Source organism: Natrix helvetica (genome assembly GCF_964273705.1).
Source record: "Natrix helvetica genome assembly, chromosome: 6".
Taxonomy (NCBI): Eukaryota; Metazoa; Chordata; class Lepidosauria; order Squamata; family Natricidae; genus Natrix; species Natrix helvetica.
In genome coordinates, this window is record NC_138553.1 from 2,938,527 (window position 1) to 2,963,726 (window position 25,200).

Here is a 25,200-nt window from a genome sequence, read left to right on the forward strand (position 1 = left end):
ACTCACCATCTCCTGGGGATTGGCCCAAAGTCAGCCAGCCTAAGGAGGAACTAGAACTCACCATCTCCTGGGGATTGGCCCAAAGTCAGCCAGCCTAAGGAAGAACTAGAACTCACCATCTCCTGGGGATTGGCCCAAAGTCAGCCAGCCTAAGGAAGAACTAGAACTCACCATCTCCTGGTGATTGGCCCAAAGTCAGCCAGCCTAAGGAGGAACTAGAACTCACCATCTCCTGGGGATTGGCCCAAAGTCAGCCAGCCTAAGGAAGAACTAGAACTCACCATCTCCTGGGGATTGGCCCAAAGTCAGCCAGCCTAAGGAAGAACTAGAACTCACCATCTCCTGGGGATTGGCCCAAAGTCAGCCAGCCTAAGGAGGAACTAGAACTCACCATCTCCTGGGGATTGGCCCAAAGTCAGCCAGCCTAAGGAGGAACTAGAACTCACCATCTCCTGGGGATTGGCCCAAAGTCAGCCAGCCTAAGGAAGAACTAGAACTCACCATCTCCTGGGGATTGGCCCAAAGTCAGCCAGCCTAAGGAAGAACTAGAACTCACCATCTCCTGGTGATTGGCCCAAAGTCAGCCAGCCTAAGGAGGAACTAGAACTCACCATCTCCTGGGGATTGGCCCAAAGTCAGCCAGCCTAAGGAAGAACTAGAACTCACCATCTCCTGGGGATTGGCCCAAAGTCAGCCAGCCTAAGGAAGAACTAGAACTCACCATCTCCTGGGGATTGGCCCAAAGTCAGCCAGCCTAAGGAGGAACTAGAACTCACCATCTCCTGGGGATTGGCCCAAAGTCAGCCAGCCTAAGGAGGAACTAGAACTCACCATCTCCTGGGGATTGGCCCAAAGTCAGCCAGCCTAAGGAGGAACTAGAACTCACCATCTCCTGGGGATTGGCCCAAAGTCAGCCAGCCTAAGGAGGAACTAGAACTCACCATCTCCTGGGGATTGGCCCAAAGTCTGCCAGCCTAAGGAGGAACTAGAACTCACCATCTCCTGGGGATTGGCCCAAAGTCAGCCAGCCTAAGGAAGAACTAGAACTCATCGCCTCCTGGGGATTGGCCCAAAGTCAGCCAGCCTAAGGAAGAACTAGAACTCACCATCTCCTGGGGATTGGCCCAAAGTCTGCCAGCCTAAGGAAGAACTAGAACTCACCATCTCCTCGGGATTGGCCCAAAGTCAGCCAGCCTAAGGAAGAACTAGAACTCACCGTCTCCTGGGGATTGGCCCAAAGTCAGCCAGCCTAAGGAAGAACTAGAACTCACCATCTCCTGGGGATTGGCCCAAAGTCAGCCTGCTGGCAGATCTAATCCTACCAGGCATGGTAGCCAATTTGGTGACTGGACCAATCATCACGAGACGGTGAGTTCTAACCCCACCTTAGACATGGAAGCCAGCTGGGTGACTTTGGGCCAATTACCAGTAGATAGTGAGTTCTAGTCCCGCCTTAGGCATGGAAGCCAATTGGGTGACGTTGGACCAATGACCAGGAGACGGTGAGTTCTAGTCTCACGTTAGACTTAGAAACCAATTGAGTGACTGGGCCAATCACCAGGAGACAGTGAATTCTAGTCCCGTCCTAGGAATGAAAATTTGCCTGCTGACTTTGGACCAATCTCCTTCTCTCTGCCCAACCCACCTCACAGGGTTGTTGTTGTGGGGAAGATAAGAAGAGGAAGGAGTATTAGGTACGTTCCCCTTGAATTACTTGTAATAAAGACGGGATGAAAATCTAATTGATAAATAAATGCATTTTGACCAAATACACTTGCTAAATAAAATTTCCCTATTTTTAAAAACATTTCCTCCTTGTTGTCTAGAAACTTTTCGAGTCTGTGGCAGTAGTTAGAATCGCTTAATGATCCTCGGACCAGCCCGCTCCATAAAACTCGTTCGGCTGGGTGGAGACCTTAGAGAATGTTGCCGCTCGGTTACAAAAGCTTGTAAGTGACTTTTGTCTACTTAGTCAAAAGCCTTTTTTTTCTCTCCTTTAATTCACTGTTTTCCCTGAGTTTGAAAGCAATTTTTCATTTTTCTTCTTCCTTTTTCACCTCTGCAGAGCTGAACATGAGATGAAAGGTAAAAGAAATAATCTTATTTTTATAATCTTAATTTTGTTAATGTTTGTTTTGTCCTTCCTCTTCTCCCTTAGTCCTCCTCATGTAATCTCTCTCTCTCTCTCTCTCTCTCTCTCTCTCTCTCTCTCTCTCTCTCTCTCTCTCTCTTTCTCTCTCTCTCTCTCTCACCCACACCACACACCCCCACACACACTAAGAGATTTAAAATTTTGGCTTTTATTTCCAACACTGCCAATTGCTGCTTGAAATAGTCTAAGGTTTCCTGCTTGAGCTGGGGGTGGACTAGAAGACCTCTGAAGTTCTAACTCTCCTATTCTATGTTCTCTGCCCCATGAGCTTTGCAGCCAGTTGATTGGACGCTGGAGCCAGAGGGAGGTGGGAATAACAGTGGAGATATGCCCCCCCCCCCCAATCTCTCCTCCCATGGGCTTCTGGGAAAATGTATGGGTAGTCCTCGATTTACGACTGCAATCAAGCCCTGAATTTCTATTGCTAAGCGAGGCAGTCATAAAGTGAGTTCTGCCCCGTTTTGCAACCTTTCCTGTCACAGTTGTTAAGCGAATCCCCAATTGATCCAAACGCTTGGCAACTGACTCATATTTATGACAGCTGTGGGTGTTGCGTGATCCCCTTTTGCGACCTTCTGTCAAGCACAGCCAGTGGGGAAGCGGGATTCGCTTAACAGCTGGGTTACTAATTTAACAACCGCAGTGATTCACTTAACAATCGTGGCAAGAAAGGGGCAAAATGGGGCAAAACTCACTTGACAAAACGTCTGATTTAGCGACAGAAATTTTGGGGCTCAATTGTGGTCGTAAGTTGAGGACTACCTGTATCTATATCTATACCTATATCTATACCTATATCTATACCTATATCTATACCTATATCTATCTATCTATCTATCTATCTATCTATCTATCTATCTATCTATCATCTATCATCTATCTATCTATCTGGAGATGGGGATGGATGGATGGATGGATGGATGGATGGATGGATGGATGGATGGATGGATGGATGGATGGATGGATGGATGGATGAATGGAGAATTGGGATAAAGAGATAGATGATAGATAGATAGATAGATAGATGATAGATAGATAGATAGATAGATAGATAGATAGATAGATAGATAGATAGATATACAAATATGGATAGATGGATGGATGGATGGATAGATGATAGATAGATAATAGATAGATAGATAGATAGATGATAGATAGATAGATATACAAATATGGATGGATGAATGGATGGATGGATGGATGGATAGATAATAGATAGATAGATAATAGATAGATGATAGATAGATAGATAGATAGATTATTGATAGATAGATAGATAGATAGATAGATAGATAGATAGATAGATAGATAGATAGATAGATAGATAGATGATAGATAGATAGACAGACAGATATGGATGGATGGATGGATGGATGGATGGATGGATGGATGGATGGATGGATAGATAGATGATAGATAGATGATAGATAGATGATAGATGATAGAGATAGATAGATGATAGATAGATGATAGATAGATAGATAGATAGATAGATAGATAGATAGATGAGATAGATAGATTAGATAGATAGATAGATAGATAGATGAGATAGATAGATAGATAGATAGATGATAGATAGATAGATAGATAGATAGATAGATGAGATAGATAGATAGATAGATAGATAGATAGATAGATAGATAGATAGATAGATAGATAGATAGATAGATAGATAGATAGGAATAGCTACCTACCTGCCTCTCAGCTTTCTTTTTGGACTCTTCAGTGCTTTATCGTGCCTGGGAAGGACAGCTGTTTATTCAGAATCAGAGAGTGTGTGACATCGCCCTTCGATCCCCTTTTCAGGCTTCGATCCCGGCTCAGTTGTAAGTATTTATTTTTCTCTTCCACTGGAATTAAGGCCAACCCCCCCTCCCCCAAAGGACATTTAAAAATAGCTTCCAATTTGTGCTGAATAGAGAAGAAGAGAAATAGATCATCAGTGCTAGAAGGCAGTGAGGTTTGTAGAGAAGGAAAAGGGGAAGATGAGAAGGAATAAAGTGGAAGAGGAGGAGGAGGAAAGGAAGAATGAAGAGGAGAATTAGAAGAACTACGGGATCCTTGGTGTTCTCTGAGCTGCGTGGTTTTCTTGCTGATGTTTCATAATGCCAGGGTTCCAAATAGAATCGAAAAGTAAATCAGAGTCCGAGGCAAAGGATTCCTCAAAGTTCCAATTGATGAAGAGAGCCATGTTGGCACATCTGGGGAAACCCGAATCTGAAGGCTTCCCGGTTTTCCCCACCCAGTTGAAAGTTCAAGATCTTGCCCCCACACCCACAAGTCCACCCCATGGTCCAATCTCCCACTGCTACGCTGGCAGCTTCCACCCATCCAGTTCCGGTCAGGTGCAGAGGTGCGGAGACAAAGGATGACCTTGGCTCTCTAGAAAGAATTCTGTTATGGCTACATAGCATCTCACTCCGTACAATCCCCCCTCCCATTTTCCCACCATAGAAAATGCCTAGCAGAATAATAGCAAGCGTGGCAGGCCAAAGATCCAAAGGAAAAGATGGCTGCAGGCCTGACACATGATCTAACTAAGTAACATCATCATCAGAAGGGAGTAGGGTTTGCAAGCCAGTTACATATAAACAGTGAACAAACCCCACCTCCTCCTAATACTGGTGATGTTACCTAGTTGGGTCATGAAACCTCGGCAAGGAAACAACTAAGCTCAGAGACCACCAAGCACCCCAGAAATAAAGGATTGTTCTAGACTCCAGTTCTGGTGTTTCTCCAGCTCTTTGGGATGGCCAAAAGACAACTTTTGAAAGATTGAGATTTCCTAAACTCTTTCCCCTTTTCTCCTTTTCCCAGGCCAGCCAAGCTGGAATTCAAGTATATCGTGCGGATATCTGAATTGCGGAAGAAACTGCCGGAAGCTGCCTTTAAAAAAAACAGTTATTCCAATGATGAAGGTGTGCTTTTCTTTTCTTTTTACAAGTTTGATTGCAATTTTTTCCTTTTTCCCCAACATACATACTTTATGGACCGAGTGTTTAACCTGGTCTCATTTTATACATCACATTTATAATCATAGTTCCGTTGTCTTCCAATCGGTGCCTTTTCTTTTTCTGGTTTCCCTTTTTTTTTCTTTTAAAGTGTGCTTGGTTTTCCCTGCAGCCTGTTGTCAGCAGTTGTCGCTTCGTTTGTACCAAGTGGAAATATTAGACAAGAGTGAACTCAAAGACCAGCTCATTGGGAGCATGAAAGAAAAAAACCTGGTAAGCTCTTAAGCACCGTCAGAATTAATTATCTGCTTTTCCAGGAAGTGGCTTTCGGTGCTCTCAAAATGCCCAGCAAAATAGGAATATTAAAAATTTAGGAAGTCTTCCCCTCCTGGTGATTTACAACCACACCCACGTAGGGTTTTTTTGGGGGGACAGCAATGAAAAAGTGATTAGCCTCAATCTGTTTTTAGATTTTTTAAAATATCAGTCCAGTCTGGTACTTTTCAACCTTACAAACAGATGTGGTATTCAGCCAGTTCGAACCGGTAGTGGAAATCGCGGGTTGGCTTGACCATCTGCCCCGGCTTTATGCCGTCCTATTTAGGCAACTTTTCAAGCTAAAGTGCATGCGCAGAGGCTAGGCACATGCATGGATGCGCGCTCGTTCACATTTGGGAACTGGTAGGGAAAGTAAGTGAATACCTCCAGGGTTGGTATTCAGCAGGTTCTGACCAGTTCTAGCAGAAATTTTGAGTAGTTCAGAGAACCGGTAAATACCACCCCTGTCTGGCCCCACCCCCATCGATTCTCTGCCTCCCGAGTCCCAGCTGATTGGGATGGAATGGGGATTTTGCAGGATCCTTTCCCTGAAGAGGGGAGGAAATGGGGATTTTGCAGGATCCTTCCCCTGGAGTAGGGAGGGGATGGCGATTTTGCAGGATCCTTCCCCTGCCATGCCCACCAAGCCACAGAACATGTAGTAAAAGTTTTTGAATCCCACCAAACAGATATGTGGACTTCCAGAACTTCCAGAAGTGTGACGAACTTCTTCCATTCGCCGTTTAAGTGTATATAAATAGAATCAGGTTTTTGCAAAAGTTCCAGTTAAGCTGGACTTTTAAAGTGTTTCAACTTTAAATACAGGCAGTCCTCAGTGTACGGCGGCTATTGAGCCTGAGTTACTAAGTGAATTTTGCCCCATTTTACCACCTTTCTGAGCCGCCGTTGCTAAGTGAATCCCTGCAGTGGTTCATTTGGTAACATGGTTGTTAAGCGAATCCTCCATTGATTTGGCTCGTCGGAAGGTCGCAAAAGGGGATCACGTGACGTCGGAACATTGCAACTGTCATAAACATGAATCGGTTGCCAAGTGTCCAAATTTTTGATCACATGACCATGCAGATAATGCAACGGTCGTAAGTGTGAAAAAGGGTCATAAATCACTTTTTTCAGTGCCGTTGTAACTTTGAATGGTCACTAAATGAACTGTTGAAAGTTGAGGACTACTTGAATGCGGCCAGCTTATGATGAATGGTTTTGACTGCTGGTTTCCATACTCCGGGCCTCTACGGAAGTACATTTCCTCTCTCCAGCTCAAAGTGAAAGTTAAAAAGCCAAGTGTGAAAGTGAAAATGCACAAAAGGCAATATTTGACTTTCACTCCGAGCTTGCAGGAAACAAAGAAAGAAGAGCAGCTGATTTGGGCCGAGAACTGGGCTGTTTTGCAGGGAGAAAAAACAAAAATCCACATTTTTTTTGGTACTTCCAGAGTAGCTAAGATGGCCTTTGACCAAGATCCGGCTTCTTTTCAGCTTTCCTCACAAAAGTCTCCTCCTTTGCAAAGTTGTTGTTGTTCAGGGGGGAGTAGCAAGATAAAATATGTGGCCCCTCAGCAACTTTAAGATACGTGGACTTCAACGCCCAGAATTCCTCAGTCAAGATGGCTGGCTGGCAAATTCTGAGGAGGTCCACACACCTTAAAGCGTGCTGGCTGGGGAATCCTGGGAGTTGAAGTCCACCCGTCTGTTGATTGGAGAATTCTGGCAGTTGAAGTCCATCCATCTTAAAGCATGCTGGCTTGGGAATTCTGGGAGTTGAAGTTGCTAAAGGTGGAGAAAGTGGCGTAGCATGTCGTTATATACAATTACAGCTTAGCATACTGTCACCGTCCTAGCACCAAAAATGGAGCAGGCGTGCGCATCTCCCACATGCGGGGCAGACCTGAGAATCAGCCGGCCGTTGGGAGGTGTATGCGCATGTGTAGTGGAGTTGAGCTGGGAGACATTTGCTGAGAGGGTTCCGTGTGAAATTCACTCTCTCTCTCTCTCTGTTACAGGCACTTGTCAAATACCTAAATGACCATGGAATCCTCCTCTTCCTCACCTCGTCCGTCTTGGCAAAAGAGAAAGGTAAGAAGGGAAACGGAGGTGAGTCTTCAATCCCTGGAAGATTCAGGTTCAAGAAGGGGAAACACAGTGCCCTGCTTTCTCTCTCTTGTTTCAGACGCCGAAGTGAACGATTTGGGCTCCCTTCAAGCTTTGTTTCTGTTTCCATCCCCAGGGCCCAGGCATTTAGCAGGTAAAATTTTATTTTTGCAAATGCTGGGGAATCACTTAACACCACCACCACCCCGTGTTGTCATTTTTGTCCTGCATTCCCCCCGCCCTCCGCACGTTTACTTATTTGTTTATCTATTGGAATTGAATTCCACTTTTATTCTTTTTATAAAGAAGTCAAGGTGACAAACGTACCTAATAATTTTTTGTTTTGGTTTCTGTTTTCTCCAACAACAACATAAACAACAATCCTGGGAGGTGGGTTGGATTGAGAGAGAGAGAGAGTGATTGGTCCAAAGTCACCCAGTCAGCTTTCATGACCAAAGTGGAACTAGAACTCACCATCTCCTGGTGATTGGTCCAAAGTGACCATGCCTGAAGTAGTACTACCTCTCCTAGTAGTTGGTCTAGTCAATTAATGGGCCACCCATTTCACCAACAAGGCAATTCGTGGTTGACTAAACAGTGAGAGCTTATTTGGTTTATTTTTGTTGCCCACGATTGAAGTCACTTGCAAACGGCTTTTCTTTTTTCTTTTTTTCATTAGCCACAGATTGGAAGCGCGAAGAGGGAAGAAGCGAGACCCCTCAGCAGCTCCCCCTGATCCTTCCCCTCCTTCGCCGGGCGTTGGCAGGAGCCGCCAAAGATCCGAATCCCAAACAATCCCCTTCTAGCGCTTTGGTCAAACTGCACATGCAGGAATTTGCAGATCTCGATTCGTGCTCACTGCTGAACTGCGATAACACAGCCGGCCCACCTTTGACTTCCAAACTTTCGTCCGAGACCCCTAAGGGCCCCCCCGTAGACGATACGTGCTCCCCGTCCACGTTTTCCAACTTGGCGTTTTATCTATCGGACCCCGGGAGTTACACCATGGAGATGGCGTCCGCCACGGCAGCCTGTTTGAAGGGCCGCTCTCAGTTGTCCGACGGCTGCGCAGGTTTAAATTTGGACCCATCGCCGCCGGATGGACCGGACAAAGCTGCTGGAACGGGCAAGGGTTCCTTTGATGGACACGGGCCGAGCCGAGACACCGCTTCGAAAAGCAGCCCGGCCGGAGAGCGATCGTTGCAGTGGACAAAAAGGAAATCCAGCCGCATTCTCGGAGCCAGTTCGAAGAAGAAATGGTCGCCTCTGAAAATGTACTGCATCTTGGAGAGCAGCAAGAAGAAGACGAAGGAGAAGGAGAAAAGGAAGAAAAAGAAGAAGAAGAAGAAGAAATTGCCCAAGGAAGTGATGACTCTGAACATCCCCTTGGTTAAAGATCCCGGGTCCCCAGCAGACCCCAAGAGGCCTACCCTCAAATTAAAAAATATTTTGAATCCGCTGAGAAGGAAGAGAGGTGAGTGTCACTTCAAATAAGTCTCAATGTGATCCTCACGGTTTAATTTTTTTATCACAGGAAAGGCATAATTTCGGTGGATGATCATCATCATTTAACGACCCCGTATTCCCTTGCGGGGTGGTGGTGGAGTTGGGGCAACGGAATGGAGCTAGCAGAGTGTTTTAATGGCCGGATGCCCTTCCTGTCACCAGTATGGAGTTTTGTTTGGCAGATACATTCTCATTGTGTGCAGAAAGAGAAATATCTACCTCTACCTAGGATAGAACTGATTGTGAGGCGAGAGCACCAGCTCTAGGCCACTGCGCCACTCCATAATTTCAGCTGATTAGGAAGCTATTATTTTACAGGATAATCCTCGATTTACAACCGGTCACTTACTGACCAAAATTTCAACGGCAATAAAAAAAATAGCGACTGATGTCTGTTTTTCACACTTAACGACCGCTGCAGCAGCATTCCCCATGGTCATGTGATCAAAATTCAGATGCTTGGCAACTGGCATGTACTTACGACGGTTGCGGTATCTCGGGGTCACGCGATCCGCTTTTGCGACCTTTGGACAAGCAAAGTCCACGGGGGAGCTGGATTCACTTAAGAACCGTGCAACTAACATAAGAACCGCAGGAATTCGCTTCACAACTGCGGCAAGAAAGGTCGTAAAAATGGGGAAAAACTCCCTTCATTGTCTTGCTTAGTCATGGGAATTTTGGGCTCAGTTGTGGTCATAAGGTGAGGACTACCTGTATTCATCTATCATCTGCTATTATAATTCTTCACAAGGATGGATTGATTTAATATTCCTAATTCCTAATAAAGGAATCATTATTTAAACCCAGAGGGCTTGTTGTGTTTGGGGAGCTGGGTCAGAACAATTCTGTTTAAATCAGGAGAGCTATCCTTCTCCCACCCACCCCAAAACTTTTACGGAAGCAGCCCCTCCCCATTGCAACCCGATGGCCCCCCATCGGCTGTATATTTTGGGGTCAAATTGAGACAGAGAAACCCCAAATGCGACACGGTGGACTCGGCGAGAGTCTGGAGTCACATAGGACCGTCAGCCCGGGTGGTTCTCGGTTAACCTTCCTGTGGTTTAGAGTGTTGTGGGACATCCGACCAAGGTGTCAATGGCGGTTTAGCACAATAACCACGTGAATAGTGGTGTTAACTCAGGCAGGGGCTTTAAGTTTGTGGGTTGTGGTTGTTTGCCTCTATCCATTGAATGCAAAAGAAAAAAAAAGATTTGCCGTTCTGAAGAAAGAAAAAAACCCTGCAGAAGTAGAGTTAAGTAGGATATACTTTCACTGTCCCCCCCCCATTCTCTCTCATCTATATATCTATCTAATCTGTATATCTATATATCTGTATCCATCCACCCATCTATTCATATCCATATCTAATCTATATATATAGTATACCTATTGTATATCTACTGTATATCTAAATGATATATCCATCCATCTATCCATATCCATATTTAATCTATATACAGTATATCTACTGTATAACTAAATGATATATCCATCTATCCATGTCTAATCTATATACAGTATATGTACTGTATATATCTACTGTATATCTGAATGATATATCCATCCATCCATCCATCCATCCATCCATCCATCCATCCATCCATCCATATCTAATCTATATACAGTATATCTACTGTATATCTACTGTATATCTAAATGATATATCCATCCATCTATCTATCCCTATCCATATCTACATACAGTATATCTATTGTATATCCACTGTATATCTATACATCGATATACATCTATAACAATATATCCGTCTCTCCATATCTAATCTATATACGGTATATCTACTGACAGTTAGAACAATTAATCAGTGGAACAGAAGTTGCCTCCAGAAGTTGTGAATGCCCCAACACTGGAAGTCTTTAAGAAGATGTTCGATAGCCATCTGTCTGAAACGGTATAGGGTTTCCTGCCTAGGCAGGGGGCTGGATTAGAAGACCTCCAAGGTCCCTTCCAATTCTGCTATTGTATTGTATTGTATATCTACTGTATAACTGAACAATATATCCATCCATCCATCTATCCATATCCATATCTAATCTCTATATAAAGTATATCTACTGTATATCTAAACAATATGTCCACCCATCTATCCATATCCATATCCAATCTATATACAGTATACTGTATAACTAAACAATATATCAATCTATCCATCCATCTATCCATAGCCATATCTAATCTCTATATACAGTATATCTACTGTATATCTAAATGATATATCCATCCATCCATCTATCCATAGCCATGTCTAATCTATATACAGTATATCTACTTTATATCTAAACAAGGACTGCCTTTAATCCTTTGTACTGTGCTATCACCAGAAAGCCAAGGTACTCACTGTGTTTCGCTTAGCAGTTGCTTCACTTAACGACCAAGTTGCCCACCCCAATTGTGGTAGCTAAGTAAGGACTACTTATAAAATCCTTTGTGCTGTGCAAATAAGTAGTTTAGTAAGGGTGGTTTGGAGAGCTCCATTTTTTATGCTTCTCTTGATGCCGCTGGCATAGTACTTCCTGGGTTTCACTTAGCGATTGCTTCACTTAAGGGCCACGTTGTCGGCCCCAATTGTGGTCACTAAACGAGGATGGCTTATAAATCCTTTGTGTTGTTCCAGGGGCGGAAGTTTTGTCTGCAGAATTCATTCAAGGACCGAGGAGCGTGTCGCTTGAGGGAGCCCCAGAGTCGTCAGCAGGACCTGCCATGGAGGAAAAGAAACCCCGGCTGAACATGGCCGCAAAAGTGAAGAATGTGGACAAAATGGACGCCAAAGGACCAAGTAAGATGGCAGCCGTGATTCAGAAACGGAAACCCTGACTGGATTTTAAAAATGATAATTTTGCTTCTTTTCCTCCATATCTTCTCCTGGTTTTTTAAAAATTCTAATTCAATTCTAATAAAATTTTAATTCTAATTTACTTCTAATTCTAATACAATCATAATTCTAATACAATTCTGATTATAATGATTCTAATACAATTCTAATACAATTCTAATTCCAATGATTCTAATTCAATTCTAACTCTAATAATTCTAATTCAATTCTAATTCTGATTCTAATAATTCTAATTCTAATATAATTCTAATTCAATTCTAATAAAATTTTATTTCTAATTTAATTCTAATTCTAATACAATCATAATTCTAATACAATTCTGATTATAATGATTCTAATACAATTCTAATACAATTCTAATTCCAATGATTCTAATTCAATTCTAACTCTAATAATTCTAATTCAATTCTAATTCTGATTCTAATAATTCTAATTCTAATATAATTCTAATTCAATTCTAATAAAATTTTATTTCTAATTTAATTCTAATTCTAATACAATTCTAATTCTAATACAATTCTAATTCTAATACAATTTTAATTCTAATGATTCTAATACAATTGTAATACAATTCTAATTCCAATGATTCTAATTCAATTCTAACTCTAATAATTCTAATTCAATTCTAATTCTGATTCTAATAATTCTAATTCTAATATAATTCTAATTCAATTCTAATAAAATTTTATTTCTAATTTAATTCTAATTCTAATGCAATTCTAATTCTAATACAATTTTAATTCTAATGCAATTCTAATGCTAATGATTCTAATACAATTCTAATTATAATGATTCTAATACAATTCTAATTATAATGATTCTAATACAATTCTAATTCAATTCTAATTCTAATAATTCTAATTCAATTTTAATTATAATACAATTCTAATTATAATGATTCTAATTCAATTCTAACTAATAATTCCAATTCAATTCTAATTCTGATTCTAATAATTCCAATACAATTCTAATTCTAATAATTCTATTTATGCCTGCCCCCTTGTTTTTGCTTTCCCAGCTCCCTAGATTTATCCACGTGGACTAGATCCAGCTGAACGAATCCACCCAGCGTTATCTTGGGTGCTCATGATCAGATTAAAACCAAGCCGTCCCTGGTGACAAACATGTTTGCTCCCTCCCTAATATTCTTGTCTCTCCTTGCACAGCTCCAAGGAAAAACATCCACGGCGTTTCTTCAGAAAAGCAAAGGACTGAGGCTGCCTCCATAGAGAAGGACGTGGTTACTCTGGACGCCCATCGGATGCCCTCCAGAGGGGAAGAGTGTGATTCCCACGCGTTGAACCTGTTGGCCGATTTAGCACTGAGCTCCTGTAACTCTCCCTTGGACGGGAACAATCGAAGAGACTTCGGGCGTTTCCGTCCATCCTGGGAACACCGCCTACCCCGTGGGAAATTTTTGCACAAATCGTCGGATCACGAATATCACAGGGCTACCAAGAAACGGAAAAGCACTTTCCTGCTAGGACAGACGTCCCGATCGTCCCTTTGGCCCGCCAAGGATAAGGACGGGTCTTTGAACGCTAAGGATCGAAGCGGCATGAATCCCGTCAAAAAGAAAAAGGCGAGGATCAACCTCGCCAAAACTTCTCTGACACTTCCGAACGAGACCGGGGATCTGTCGGACTCGAGTGCCATCATTTCCTTAGAGCACTCGTACGCCTCTCCCATCTCCGAGACGCCCCAAAAGGCGACGCCACATTCTCCCAACTCGAGGAACGGGGTGAAGCAGGATAAACCGGGTCCGTTGGTTGGAAAAGTGCTTCCTTTCCAGCACTATCAGAATTGGTGCCAACCGGGCAAACCGGTTACGAACCATTTATCGCCCGCTCGATCTACCGTCCTGGCCAACCGGCTGAGGGAGGAGTTCACCACCAGTCGCCAAGTGACGTCTTGTGACGAAACGGTCCAAGTTTCTCTCCAGTGGGAGGCGAAATATGTCTTCGACTTGGATAGCAAATATACAAATGATTCCTTAGAAAAAACCATCATACGGGCGGTACACGGGTAAGTGAGGCTCTCATAGACGAAATAAATACTGGTGTGGTTTGGGAATAAAATGAGTTTATTTTTTGGGTTCAAAATCATGTTCTGGTTGTTTCCCAAAATTGTTCTGACCGAGGCTTTCCCAAAAAGCACGAGTCAGAGTCCTGGTCCCGATAAAACCCCTTTTATGAAACGAATGTGAATTCCTCACATTCAGCCAAGGCCTGGCAAACAGTCTTTCAAAGGAGTATTTATGACCACAGACCTTATCTAGCTTGGAAAGCTGCCGTGTAAATATTGTCTAAATGAGGTGCTGGGCAAGGAAAGACTCGGGGCACAAAGTCTCAGAGGTTCACGGACAGATCTTCACACTCCGGAAACGAATCTAACGACCGAACGAATGAATTGTTTCCTGCAAAAGCCCCCTCCCCTTTCACTCTTCTTTTGTTTCCTATGGGAGGGGCCAATCCTCTTTCACTTGTGACTTTACTCCCAAGTCGACCCTGATTTCTGAGTTGTTCTTTTCTTCCGGCAGCTCTGCGCATGCGCACACTGGGAACAGGCTCCAGCTGTTCCTCTGCCTCACTGCTGTCTAGCTTCCTAGGCACCTGATCACAGCCAGACGGCCTCGCCCCCCCCTCTGCCTCTGACGCAGAGCCCTTCCCCAGCCTCCAGGACTGGTCCAGTTTCCTCCCCAACCTCCCCACTGTCCGACTCTGCTGCCAGCTCTGCTGGCGGCCCACAACACAAATCAATTTTGGAATTGAACTGATGGATCTGGAATTTCGTTTGATTGTTTAGCCAAAACTTTGATCCGGCAAACACTTCCAGCTGTAAAGATGACAATTCTTCGTTGGCATTGTCTAACAAGAGTCAACTGCAAAATCGGCTTGCTACAGGTAGTCCTCGACTTACAATGGTTCATTTAGTGACCAGTTACAACGGCACTGAAAAAAATAGATTTATGGCCATTTTTCACACTTAACAACCGTTGCGGCATCTCCGTGATCATGTGATCAAAATTCAGACACTCGGCAACTGACACATATTTATGACGGTTGTAGTGTCCTGGGGTCATTTTACGACCTTCTGACAGACTAAGTTAATGGGGAAGCCAGATTCACTTAAGAACTGTGTTGCTAACCACAAGTAAAGTGATTTGCTTAACCCCTGTGGCAAGAAAGCTCATAAAATGGGGTGAAACTCACTTAAAAACTGCCCTGCTTAGCAATGGAAATTTTGGGGTCAATTGTGGTCGTAAGTCGAGGACTGCCTGCGTACTGTGGGTGGAAAGTGAGATATCGACGGACATTACTGCTGGTAGAAAAGAAGTCCATTTTTTGGCCTGCCGTGGGAGATTCTCTCAAAGGTTTTGCTGAAGTGAAGATATACTACGTCTGCAGCATTCCCTGGCTCTACTAAGCTAGTAATTGAATTGAAAGCAATAAGATTAATCTAGTAGAGGGGTGTCAAACTCAATTTCACTGAGGGCCGCATCAGGGCTTTGGTTGATCTCGGGGAGCACAGCCGACAGGGTGGGTATGACCAACTAGGTGGCTGTGGTCAGCTTGATGCCACTCACTGGGCATGCCAACTGGGTGGGCGTGGCCAGCTTGACACCACCCACCAAACTGCTGGCATGTTTCCTCTTCGCACTGGGTAGACCTGTCTGAAGCCACACTGGCCCGATTTTTCCTCTTCGCATTGGGTAGACTAGGCCCTGCCGGAGAGCGCACAGTGTGACTATTTTGAGGCAACCCAGGAGCAAAATACAGTAAACAGAGGTTTGTCCTTCAAATAGTAGTTTATCTACAAGGAATATATATATATACATACATGTACTAGATAAAGCCAGGCAATCAATCATCAACTACAGCATGGAAGCACACACGGAGGCAGAGATACGCCCCAATAAAGCCTCTCTTATAATGTAGCCTCTCAAAGTGGTAAAGAGTCAAATAACCTTGCTGACTCATTCCTACCATTGCATCATCAGTACAGCATTAGAGTATTACATCATCACAGCAGCTGGTCCGCTATTAAATCATCTTTACCTTGACAGGCTGACGAGACACGGGCCGGCACCTTATATTTTCCAGCACGGCCCCGTGGGCCCTTGCGTTCGTTACCCCTGGTCTAGTACAATTGGTTTGTGCTGTAAACTGAATAAAAGAGTTGGAAGGGATCTTAGGAGGTCTTCTAGTCCAGCCCCCTGCTCAAGTAGGTCACCCTACACAACTTGTTATAAACCTCCAGGGTTGGAAACAACCGCAACTTCTGGAGGCAAGCCATTCCACCGGTTCATTGTTCTCGCGGTCGAGAAATTCTTCCCGAGTTCCAGGTTGCTTCTCTCCTCGATTCGTTTTCGGACTCTCGCGGGCCTCTGGTTGCGAAGCTGAGCGACGAGCGCGTTTAAAACTGCAAACCCAATTCCCACTTTCTCCTTTCTCCAGGCCCTGGGACAGAAGCCTCCCGGACAACCTGGAAGACATGAAGCTCATCCTCCATATGTGGATGGCGCTGTTTTATGGCAAACCGGCCCCAACGCTGACCGTACGAAAAGTGGTGGAGCACAGGAACCCGGCCAAGTACATCTCCCTGAACACCCTGGTGGAGCCCTTGGAGCCCATGGGTGATGGCGGTGGGCCTCATGTGCCGGAGGAACGCCCCGCGGCTTCTCAGCCCGAAGCTGTCCAGATACCTGCCGAAGGAGGGGAAGACGGATCGGTTTCTCCTCCCGAGAAGCTACTCCCGGGCAACGAACTGTCCTCCACCAACTCCTTAGAGGAAGAGAGCCCTCTGACAAAACTTGAAGCAACAAAGGACCTGCTTGAGAAGGAAGGACTGTCTCCTCCTCCAAAGTCCGTTGACGAGGTAAGGTTTTGGTGGGCCCCATAGAGCCAACGGACGCCTCCTGTACAAGGGATGCTGATTGGCACCAACGGGGGAGGGAAGATTGGCAGATCAGGGTTGAATCGTGGAGTCGGTGGTTGATCTCTGAGCTGGTTTGCTTGCAGATGTCTCGTGACCCAACTAGGTAATGTCGTCAGGGCTAAGAAGGTATTGGCTTTATGGAGTGGAGGTAAAGGAGAAGGGGAGGAAGAAGAGGAAGAAGGAAGGGGGAGGAGGAGGAGGAGGAGAAAAAGGAGAAGGAGAAAGGAAGGGGAAGAGGAGAAAGGAAGGGGAGGAGGTGGAGCAGGGAAGGAGGAGAAAAGGGGGAGAAGGAAAGGAGAGGAAGGGGAGGAGGAAGAGAAGGAGAAAGGAAAGGGGGAGGAAGAAAAATGAAGGAGGAGGAAGGGGAGGAGGAAGAGAAAGGAAGGGGGAAGAGGAGAAGAGGGAGGAGGAAGAGAAGGAGAAAGGAAGGGGAGGAAGAGAAAAGGGGGAGGAGGAAAAAAGGAGGGGGTGGAGGAAAGGGAGGAGGAAGAAGAGAAGGAGAAAGGAAGGGGAAGAGGAGAAAGAGAGGAGGAAGAGGAGGAGAAAGGATCGGGAGGAGGAAGAGGGGGGGAGGAAAAAGGAGAAAGAAGGGGGGGAGGAAGGAGGAGAAAAGAGGGAGGTTGAAGAGGAGAAGGAGAGAGGAGACAGAGGAGGAGGAAAAAGGAGGGAGGGATTACAGTCCCAATTATGGTCGTAAGTCGAGTCCTACCTATATGTTCCTATGCTAGCATAACTTGTTGGTTTTAAAACCTGTAGAGATTTTTTGCTAAACTTCTTTGTCTGTCTGCAAATCTGAAAGCTGGATTATTTTTCTTCCAGGCGGTCGAAGCAGAGCCCAAGGAACAAACCTCACTTCACCCTGTGCTTCCTGTTCAAACCCCGCCTGGGGCTGACGAACGTGGGAACCCTCCGATCTGTCAAACCAAGACAGACAGAAGTCAAGAGACAATGTTGGTTGAAACTTCCCAAAATGAGGCATCCGTGCCTTCGGGACCTCCAGAGGGACCTCCAGAGGGTACAAGAAACCAAGAGCCCATTGCAAGCACCGAAGTTGCCGTTGCGGTACCAAATAGGGGATCTGACATTGGGTCTTCTTCAGAAGAATTGAAGAAGGACAACCTCCCAGTTGGTGGTCCCAAACCAGGAACGTTGAAAGGAGAGGAGTTGAAAACAGATGTGGAGTCTTGGGAGCCCACTAATCCAGGAAACGGAGTGCGAAACCAGCCCAGACTCCGTACGGAGGAGCGAGATGGAGAAAGCGTGGACTTGGGATCCATTGATCTGTGGCTCTCCAAAAGCAACGATGCTGACCTGGAAGTCCGAGATATGGATCTGGTTTCAGAGGATGAGGAAGATCCTCTGCAGAGCGGTGCGACAGGGAGGGAAGAAACAGAGGGTATGAGTGATGACACATTGTCGGGACAAGGTTCTCTCCCACCTAAGGAATCATGCCCAGATGCCTCGCCTGGGCATCCGACAGAATTCCCGAGTGTCCAAGAAGCTGCGGTACCACTGTCCTCAAGTTCTGTATCTCCATGTCAAATGAAGTTGATGGATACGGTCCCTCAGCAGGAGATCTTGTGCCCTCCAGTGACTGTTGATGAAAAGATGGTTGGATCAACCTCAAGTTCTGTATCTCCATGTCAAATGGAGTTGAGTTATATGGCCCCTCAGCAGGAGATCTCGTGCCCTCCAGTGACTGTTGATGAAAAGATGGTTGGATCAACCTCAAGTTCTGTATCTCCATGTCAAATGGGGTTGAGTGATATGGCCCCTCAGCAGGAGATCTCGTGCCCTCCAGTGACTGTTGATGAAAAGATGGTTGGATCAACCTCAAGTTCTGTATCTCCATGTCAAATGGGGTTGAGTGATACGGCCCCTCAGCAGGAGATCTCATGCCCTCCAGTGACTGTTGGTGAAAAGATGGTTGGATCAACCTCAAGTTCTGTATCTCCATGTCAAATGGGGTTGAGTGATATGGCCCCTCAGCAGGAGATCTCGTGCCCTCCAGTGACTGTTGATGAAAAGATGGTTGGATCAACCTCAAGTTCTGTATCTCCAAGTCAAATGGGGTTGATGGATACGGCCCCTCAGCAGGAGATCTCGTGCCCTCCAGTGACTGTTGATGAAAAGATGGTTGGATCAACCTCAAGTTCTGTATCTCCATGTCAAATGGGGTTGAGTGATATGGCCCCTCAGCAGGAGATCTCATGCCCTCCAGTGACTGTTGGTGAAAAGATGGTTGGCTCAACCTCAAGTTCTGTATCTCCATGTCAAATGGTGTTGAGTGATATGGCCCCTCAGCAGGAGATCTCGTGCCCTCCAGTGACTGTTGATGAAAAGATGGTTGGATCAACCTCAAGTTCTGTATCTCCAAACCAAATGGGGTTGAGTGACATGGCCCCTCAGCAGGAGATCTCGTGCCCTCCAGTGACTGTTGATGAAAAGATGGTTGGATCAACCTCAAGTTCTGTATCTCCATGTCAAATGGGGTTGAGTGATATGGCCCCTCAGCAGGAGATCTCGTGCCCTCCAGTGACTGTTGATGAAAAGATGGTTGGATCAACCTCAAGTTCTGTATCTCCATGTCAAATGGGGTTGAGTGATATGGCCCGTCAGCAGGAGATCTCATGCCCTCCAGTGACTGTTGGTGAAAAGATGGTTGGATCAACCTCAAGTTCTGTATCTCCATGTCAAATGGGGTTGAGTGATATGGCCCCTCAGCAGGAGATCTCGTGCCCTCCAGTGACTGTTGATGAAAAGATGGTTGGATCAACCTCAAGTTCTGTCTCTCCAAACCAAATGGGGTTGAGTGACATGGCCCCTCAGCAGGAGATCTCGTGCCCTCCAGTGACTGTTGGTGAAAAGATGGTTGGATCAACCTCAAGTTCTGTATCTCCATGTCAAATGGGGTTGAGTGATATGGCCCCTCAGCAGGAGATCTCATGCCCTCCAGTGACTGTTGGTGAAAAGATGGTTGGATCAACCTCAAGTTCTGTATCTCCATGTCAAATGGGGTTGAGTGATATGGCCCCTCAGCAGGAGATCTCGTGCCCTCCAGTGACTGTTGATGAAAAGATGGTTGGATCAACCTCAAGTTCTGTATCTCCAAACCAAATGGGGTTGAGTGACATGGCCCCTCAGCAGGAGATCTCGTGCCCTCCAGTGACTGTTGATGAAAAGATGATTGGATCAACCTCAAGTTCTGTATCTCCATGTCAAATGGGGTTGATGGAAATGGCCCCTCAGGAGATTTCGTGCCCTTCAGTGACTGTTGATGAAAAGATGGTTGGATCAACCTCAAGTTCTGTATCTCCATGTCAAATGGGGTTGAGTGATATGACCCCTCAGCAGGAGATCTCATGCCCTCCAGTGACTGTTGGTGAAAAGATGGTTGGATCAACCTCAAGTTCTGTATCTCCATGTCAAATGGTGTTGAGTGATATGGCCCCTCAGCAGGAGATCTCGTGCCCTTCAGTGACTGTTGGTGAAAAGATGGTTGGATCAACCTCAAGTTCTGTATCTCCAAACCAAATGGGGTTGATGGATATGGCCCCTCAGGAGATCTCGTGCCCTTCAGTGACTGTTGATGAAAAGATGGTTGGATCAACCTCAAGTTCTGTATCTCCATGTCAAATGGGGTTGAGTGATATGGCCCCTCAGGAGATCTCGTGCCCTTCAGTGACTGTTGATGAAAAGATGGTTGGATCAACCTCAAGTTCTGTATCTCCATGTCAAATGGGGTTGAGTGATATGGCCCCTCAGCAGGAGATCTCGTGCCCTCCAGTGACTGTTGGTGAAAAGATGGTTGGATCAACCTCAAGTTCTGTATCTCCATGTCAAATGGGCTTGAGTGATATGGCCCCTCAGCAGGAGATCTCGTGCCCTTCAGTGACTGTTGATGAAAAGATGGTTGGATCAACCTCAAGTTCTGTATCTCCATGTCAAATGGGGTTGATGGATACGGTCCCTCAGGAGATCTTGTGCCCTCCAGTGACTGTTGGTGAAAAGATGGTTGGATCAACCTCAAGTTCTGTATCTCCAAGTCAAATGGGGTTGATGGATAAAGTCCCTCAGCAGGAGATCTCGTGCCCTTCAGTGACTGTTGATGAAAAGATGGTGGGATCAACCTCAAGTTCTGTATCTCCATGTCAAATGGGGTTGATGGATATGGCCCCTCAGCAGGAGATCTCGTGCCCTCCAGTGACTGTTGGTGAAAAGATGGTTGGGTCAACGTCAAGTTCTGTGTCTCCATGTCAAATGGGTTTGATGGATACGGTCCCTCAGCAGGAGACCTCGTGCCATCCAGTGACTGTTGATGAAAAGTTGGTCGGATTAGTCACGGATCCGACTTCTCCAAAACAGACAGACGTGATGGGGAAGTCATGCAACGAAGCACTCTTAGCCGATTCAGCATCCACCGAAGCTTCCAGGTACTTCCCAAATGATCGAACAACTCCAGAGGGACCCTTAGAAAGTCCACAAGAATCTGCGGAAAGTCCTAGGGTTCCTAACCAAGTTGATGTGGTTGACCTTCAATCAGTTTCCCAGGAAGACAGTGGGATCCATTCACCCTGTCTGCCTTCATGGCAGCCTAGTCCTGTCCATCAAGGAGCATCTGATGAAGAACCACCAAGGATCCAGGAAGACCGTCCTGATAACCCCCTGTATCCCTTTTTTCAAAATTCGATGGGTTTGATTGAAGATATTTCTCAGGACAGTACAGACTTCGCGGATTCAGCTGTGCAGCTTTGCGAACCAAACAACAACTTGTGTGTGAACTTGTGTGTACCAAACAGTGTATCAACTCGGCAGGAATCGGTGGAAAACCAAGACAGATCTGTTGCATTTGCTCAACGTCTTCCGCTCGCCAAAGAAATGGATCTGGTTGAAAGTCCTGAAGGAGACCATCCAGCTAGTCCTGTCCATCAGGAAATTTCCGATGAAGCTGCAACATTGCAGGACGATTCTGGTGCCAAACTGGATTTGTTTGAGGGTTCTTCCATTCCCCAGCAAAAGGATTGTCAGGTTTCCCAACATCACCCAACAGAAAATGTTTTGGGGCCAGTTAATGAACAGCTTGCAGAGTTCGATTCGGTCACTCAGGAGGAACAGAAGATCAACCAGGGAGAAAAAATCCCAGTGGATTCTCAACCCACAACAGAATACCCGAGCTTGGAGTCACCCGCTGCGGAATCGGAGATGTCCTTCAAGAGCGAAACATGTTTGGATCAAGAGAATCTTGGAGACTCTTCTGCAAGAGAAGAAGAAGAAGAAGTGGCCCCCGATGATGGCATTGAAAAACCAACTGCTACCACGACCGCTGTAGCTGAAGAGGTCCACGTTTTAATGAATGAATTGGTAGACACGGTGTGTGCCAGGGTAGCTCAGAGTGAAGAAATGAGGACTCCAAAGAGCTTCGGTTGGATTGATTCAGCCCTGCTGGAGTGTGTGACGCCCACCGTGAGTGATGATGAGGGTTGCCCAACTGGCCAGCAGTCCCATGCAGACGTAAAATGGGCTGAGGGACGTTTAGAAGAGAGTTCCAGCTTTGATGACCAAGAAGAAGACTTACAAGCCAGGGTAGAAGGACAAGGAGAGTCATGTTCATCCTCGAACGAGAACACAACGTCCGATCCAGGAGATCTTTCTGAAAAAGGAAATGATGCTACCTCAGCTGCCACGGGGATCTTCTCAAGTGGTGGGACAATTCAAGCAGAGCTGGACACAACCAGCCCAAAACGCAAATGTTCATGGCTCGAAACTATTGAGTCACCAGATGACTACAGTGCAAAGGTGGATGACTACGACCTGTCTACTTTGGAGAAAGTTGGGCAGACAGAGGCTAGTCCAGAACCACCTATCTGCGACAGAGAAGATTGTTCTAGAGGAGAAGATGTGGGGAACTCATCCTTTGTCCAAGCAAAATGTCAGGAGGACTCTTTGGCAGAAGAACCTGGTTCTTTGTTTGACCAAGATTCAAATGAAGTTCCAGAGGATCATGAAGAAGAAGCCCAAGAAGAAGCAAAGGGATGCGTCGGAAGTTTTGAAGACCCTCTACCTGATGAAAGGACAGAGATGTCCACCAGTTCTTCGGGCACAGACACAGACTCGGAAGATAAATCTCGGATGGTGGACGGTGGCCAAGATCCCTGTGTAGATTGGTATACCCCAAGAACATTTGAGAGTTGGTATCAACCAAGACTCAGGGCCTCCCCGAGCGTTGAATCCGAGTTAACCCATAGTCCAGTTCCTGGGAACGAGACTTGTAAAGATGGGGATTGGGTGTCCTCAGAAGCTAGTCAGAAGATGGCAGATGCCGGGTCCATGAAACACAATGTTCCTTGTGGTTTAAAAAAAGGTTGCTTGTGGTCTGGTGACATGGACCGTAAGCCTGAGCCCTTCAAGGATTATATCAATTTCTCTGTCACCAAGAAGCACAAGGAGAAAAGCAGGACTTTCCACTCATTCTCCAAAGAGCACCACCCTTTTTCCAGAGATTTGGGGTCCATCAACTCCTGGAGCAAGAACTGGGGTTTTCTGAGTGACCCGATTCAGAACATTTTAGACGTGGAGTCCTTGCAGTTCCACTGCAGGATCCAGGCGCTCCTGAAAAGATCGCAACATTCTACCTCCCGCGTTCTTCCCAGCAAGAAGGTCCCACCGCAAGGGATCACGGAAGAGTTGTCGCCAGGAACAGTCTCGGAAGGGACAATTGCTAGGTTTCTCACCAGGAGCAAAAGCCCACTACAGGTCACAGTCGTCAACCCAAATCCGAGGACTAGGGGCCGACATGATGATATCTACGACCAGTTTCCAGGCAGCCTGCATCCCTTTGTCCCAGCCACTGCGTCGAGGAGTCGAGGCGGACTCGGTCCAAAGTATCCTTTCCCTTCTTCGAATCTCCAGGATTTGACCCACCCTATGCGGAACAGTTTTCCCCGGGATATCTCGTCTGTACTCGAAGAGTTTGCCGAGCTCAGCAGGGTGATGACCCTGGATAGAGACCCCACAGCTACCTCAGGAAAGGCGAGAAAAATACGGTACCCACCTCGACCTCCCACCCCGCTCGTTTATGAGAATCTTCTCGCCGAGCTGCGCAACGCACTACATTTCCAGCTGACAAACGTGGCCCAGGAACCGTACCGAAAATCCTTCTCGTTCTACTTGATGGAAACGGAAGACGACCCGTTCTTCGGGAGAGTAAAGGTAGGATTTGAGGGTGTTTGTGTGAAGGTGGGGGTCTTGGGGTCCCTGGGAGGAAGAGGACTGCTTCAGAATGGTTGCGCATGGTTGAAAGGATGGGTCACTCCGGATTGCTGTCATGTTAGATTTTCTCAAACATGGCCCTTGAAGATGGATGGATTATAACACCCAGAATTCCCCAGCCAGCCTTTGTAGACTTCAACTCCCAGAATTCTCAAACGAGCATTCTCAAATGAGAATCTCAAGATAGCATTGCTGGACTTCAACTCCCAGAATCCCTCAGCCTCCTGGCTGAGGGATTCTGGGAGTTGAAGTCCAGCAATGCTAGCTTGAAATTCTGCAAGTTGGAATGTACAAATGCTGGCTGGGAGTTGTAGACCCATCTTAAAGGAGGCTGGCTGGAGAATTCTGGGAGTTGAAGTCTGCCTGTCTTAAAGCATGCTGGCTGGGGAATTCTGGGAGTTGGAGTCCACCCATACTAGAGTTGCCATGGATGAGAAACACTGCCATAAAACGATCATTTGCAAACAAGAAGCTAGTTTCTCTTGTTTATCTTCTGCCTTTCCGTCCCTTCATTTATTGGGAAGCATCAAAAGGCATTTGAGTTCTTTGGATAGGCATAATATGCTCTGGTTGTTGGTGTGTGTGTTCAAAATATATATATATATTGAATAGTTTAAGAAAAAAATGTAAACAGAAAAAGGAGACAAAAGATAAAGGAGGAAAAAAATAGAAACAGGTGAATAAACAAGAGATTTTCAGCATCACAAAAGTTGTACTTCAGTAAATGATAAGGCAGGACTAGAACTCCCCATCTCCTGGTGATTGGCCCAAAGTCACCCAGTCAGTTTTCATGCCTAAGGCAGGACTAAAACTCACTATCTCCTGGTGATTGGCCCAAAGTCACCCAGTCAGTTTTCATGCCTAAGGCAGGACTAGAACTCCCCATCTCCTGGTGATTGGCCCAAAGTCACCCAGTCAGTTTTCATGCCTAAGGCAGGACTAAAACTCACTATCTCCTGGTGATTGGCCCAAAGTCACCCAGTCAGTTTTCATGCCTAAGGCAGGACTAAAACTCACTATCTCCTGGTGATTGGCCCAAGGTCACCCAGCTGGTGTTCATGCCTAAAATGGGACTAGAACTTCCCGTCTCCTGGTTTCTACGCCAGTACC

At 45.8% G+C, this 25,200-nt stretch overlaps 1 protein-coding gene across 1 annotated transcript in view; it reads left to right on the plus strand.

Annotated features, from left to right (window-relative positions):
* Positions 1–25,200, plus strand: part of TASOR2 (transcription activation suppressor family member 2) — a 43,066-nt gene that overhangs the window by 8,492 nt on the left and 9,374 nt on the right. Inside the window, exons 2-13 of the mRNA XM_081958689.1 lie at positions 1,827–1,949; positions 2,066–2,085; positions 3,879–3,978; positions 4,970–5,070; positions 5,276–5,376; positions 7,439–7,511; positions 7,606–7,680; positions 8,206–9,000; positions 11,665–11,826; positions 13,050–13,908; positions 16,341–16,761; positions 17,641–24,030. Of these exons, the coding sequence (XP_081814815.1) occupies positions 1,924–1,949; positions 2,066–2,085; positions 3,879–3,978; positions 4,970–5,070; positions 5,276–5,376; positions 7,439–7,511; positions 7,606–7,680; positions 8,206–9,000; positions 11,665–11,826; positions 13,050–13,908; positions 16,341–16,761; positions 17,641–24,030 (9,123 nt within the window). The 5' untranslated portion in view covers positions 1,827–1,923. The remainder of the gene's footprint in view (positions 1–1,826; positions 1,950–2,065; positions 2,086–3,878; positions 3,979–4,969; positions 5,071–5,275; positions 5,377–7,438; positions 7,512–7,605; positions 7,681–8,205; positions 9,001–11,664; positions 11,827–13,049; positions 13,909–16,340; positions 16,762–17,640; positions 24,031–25,200) is intronic.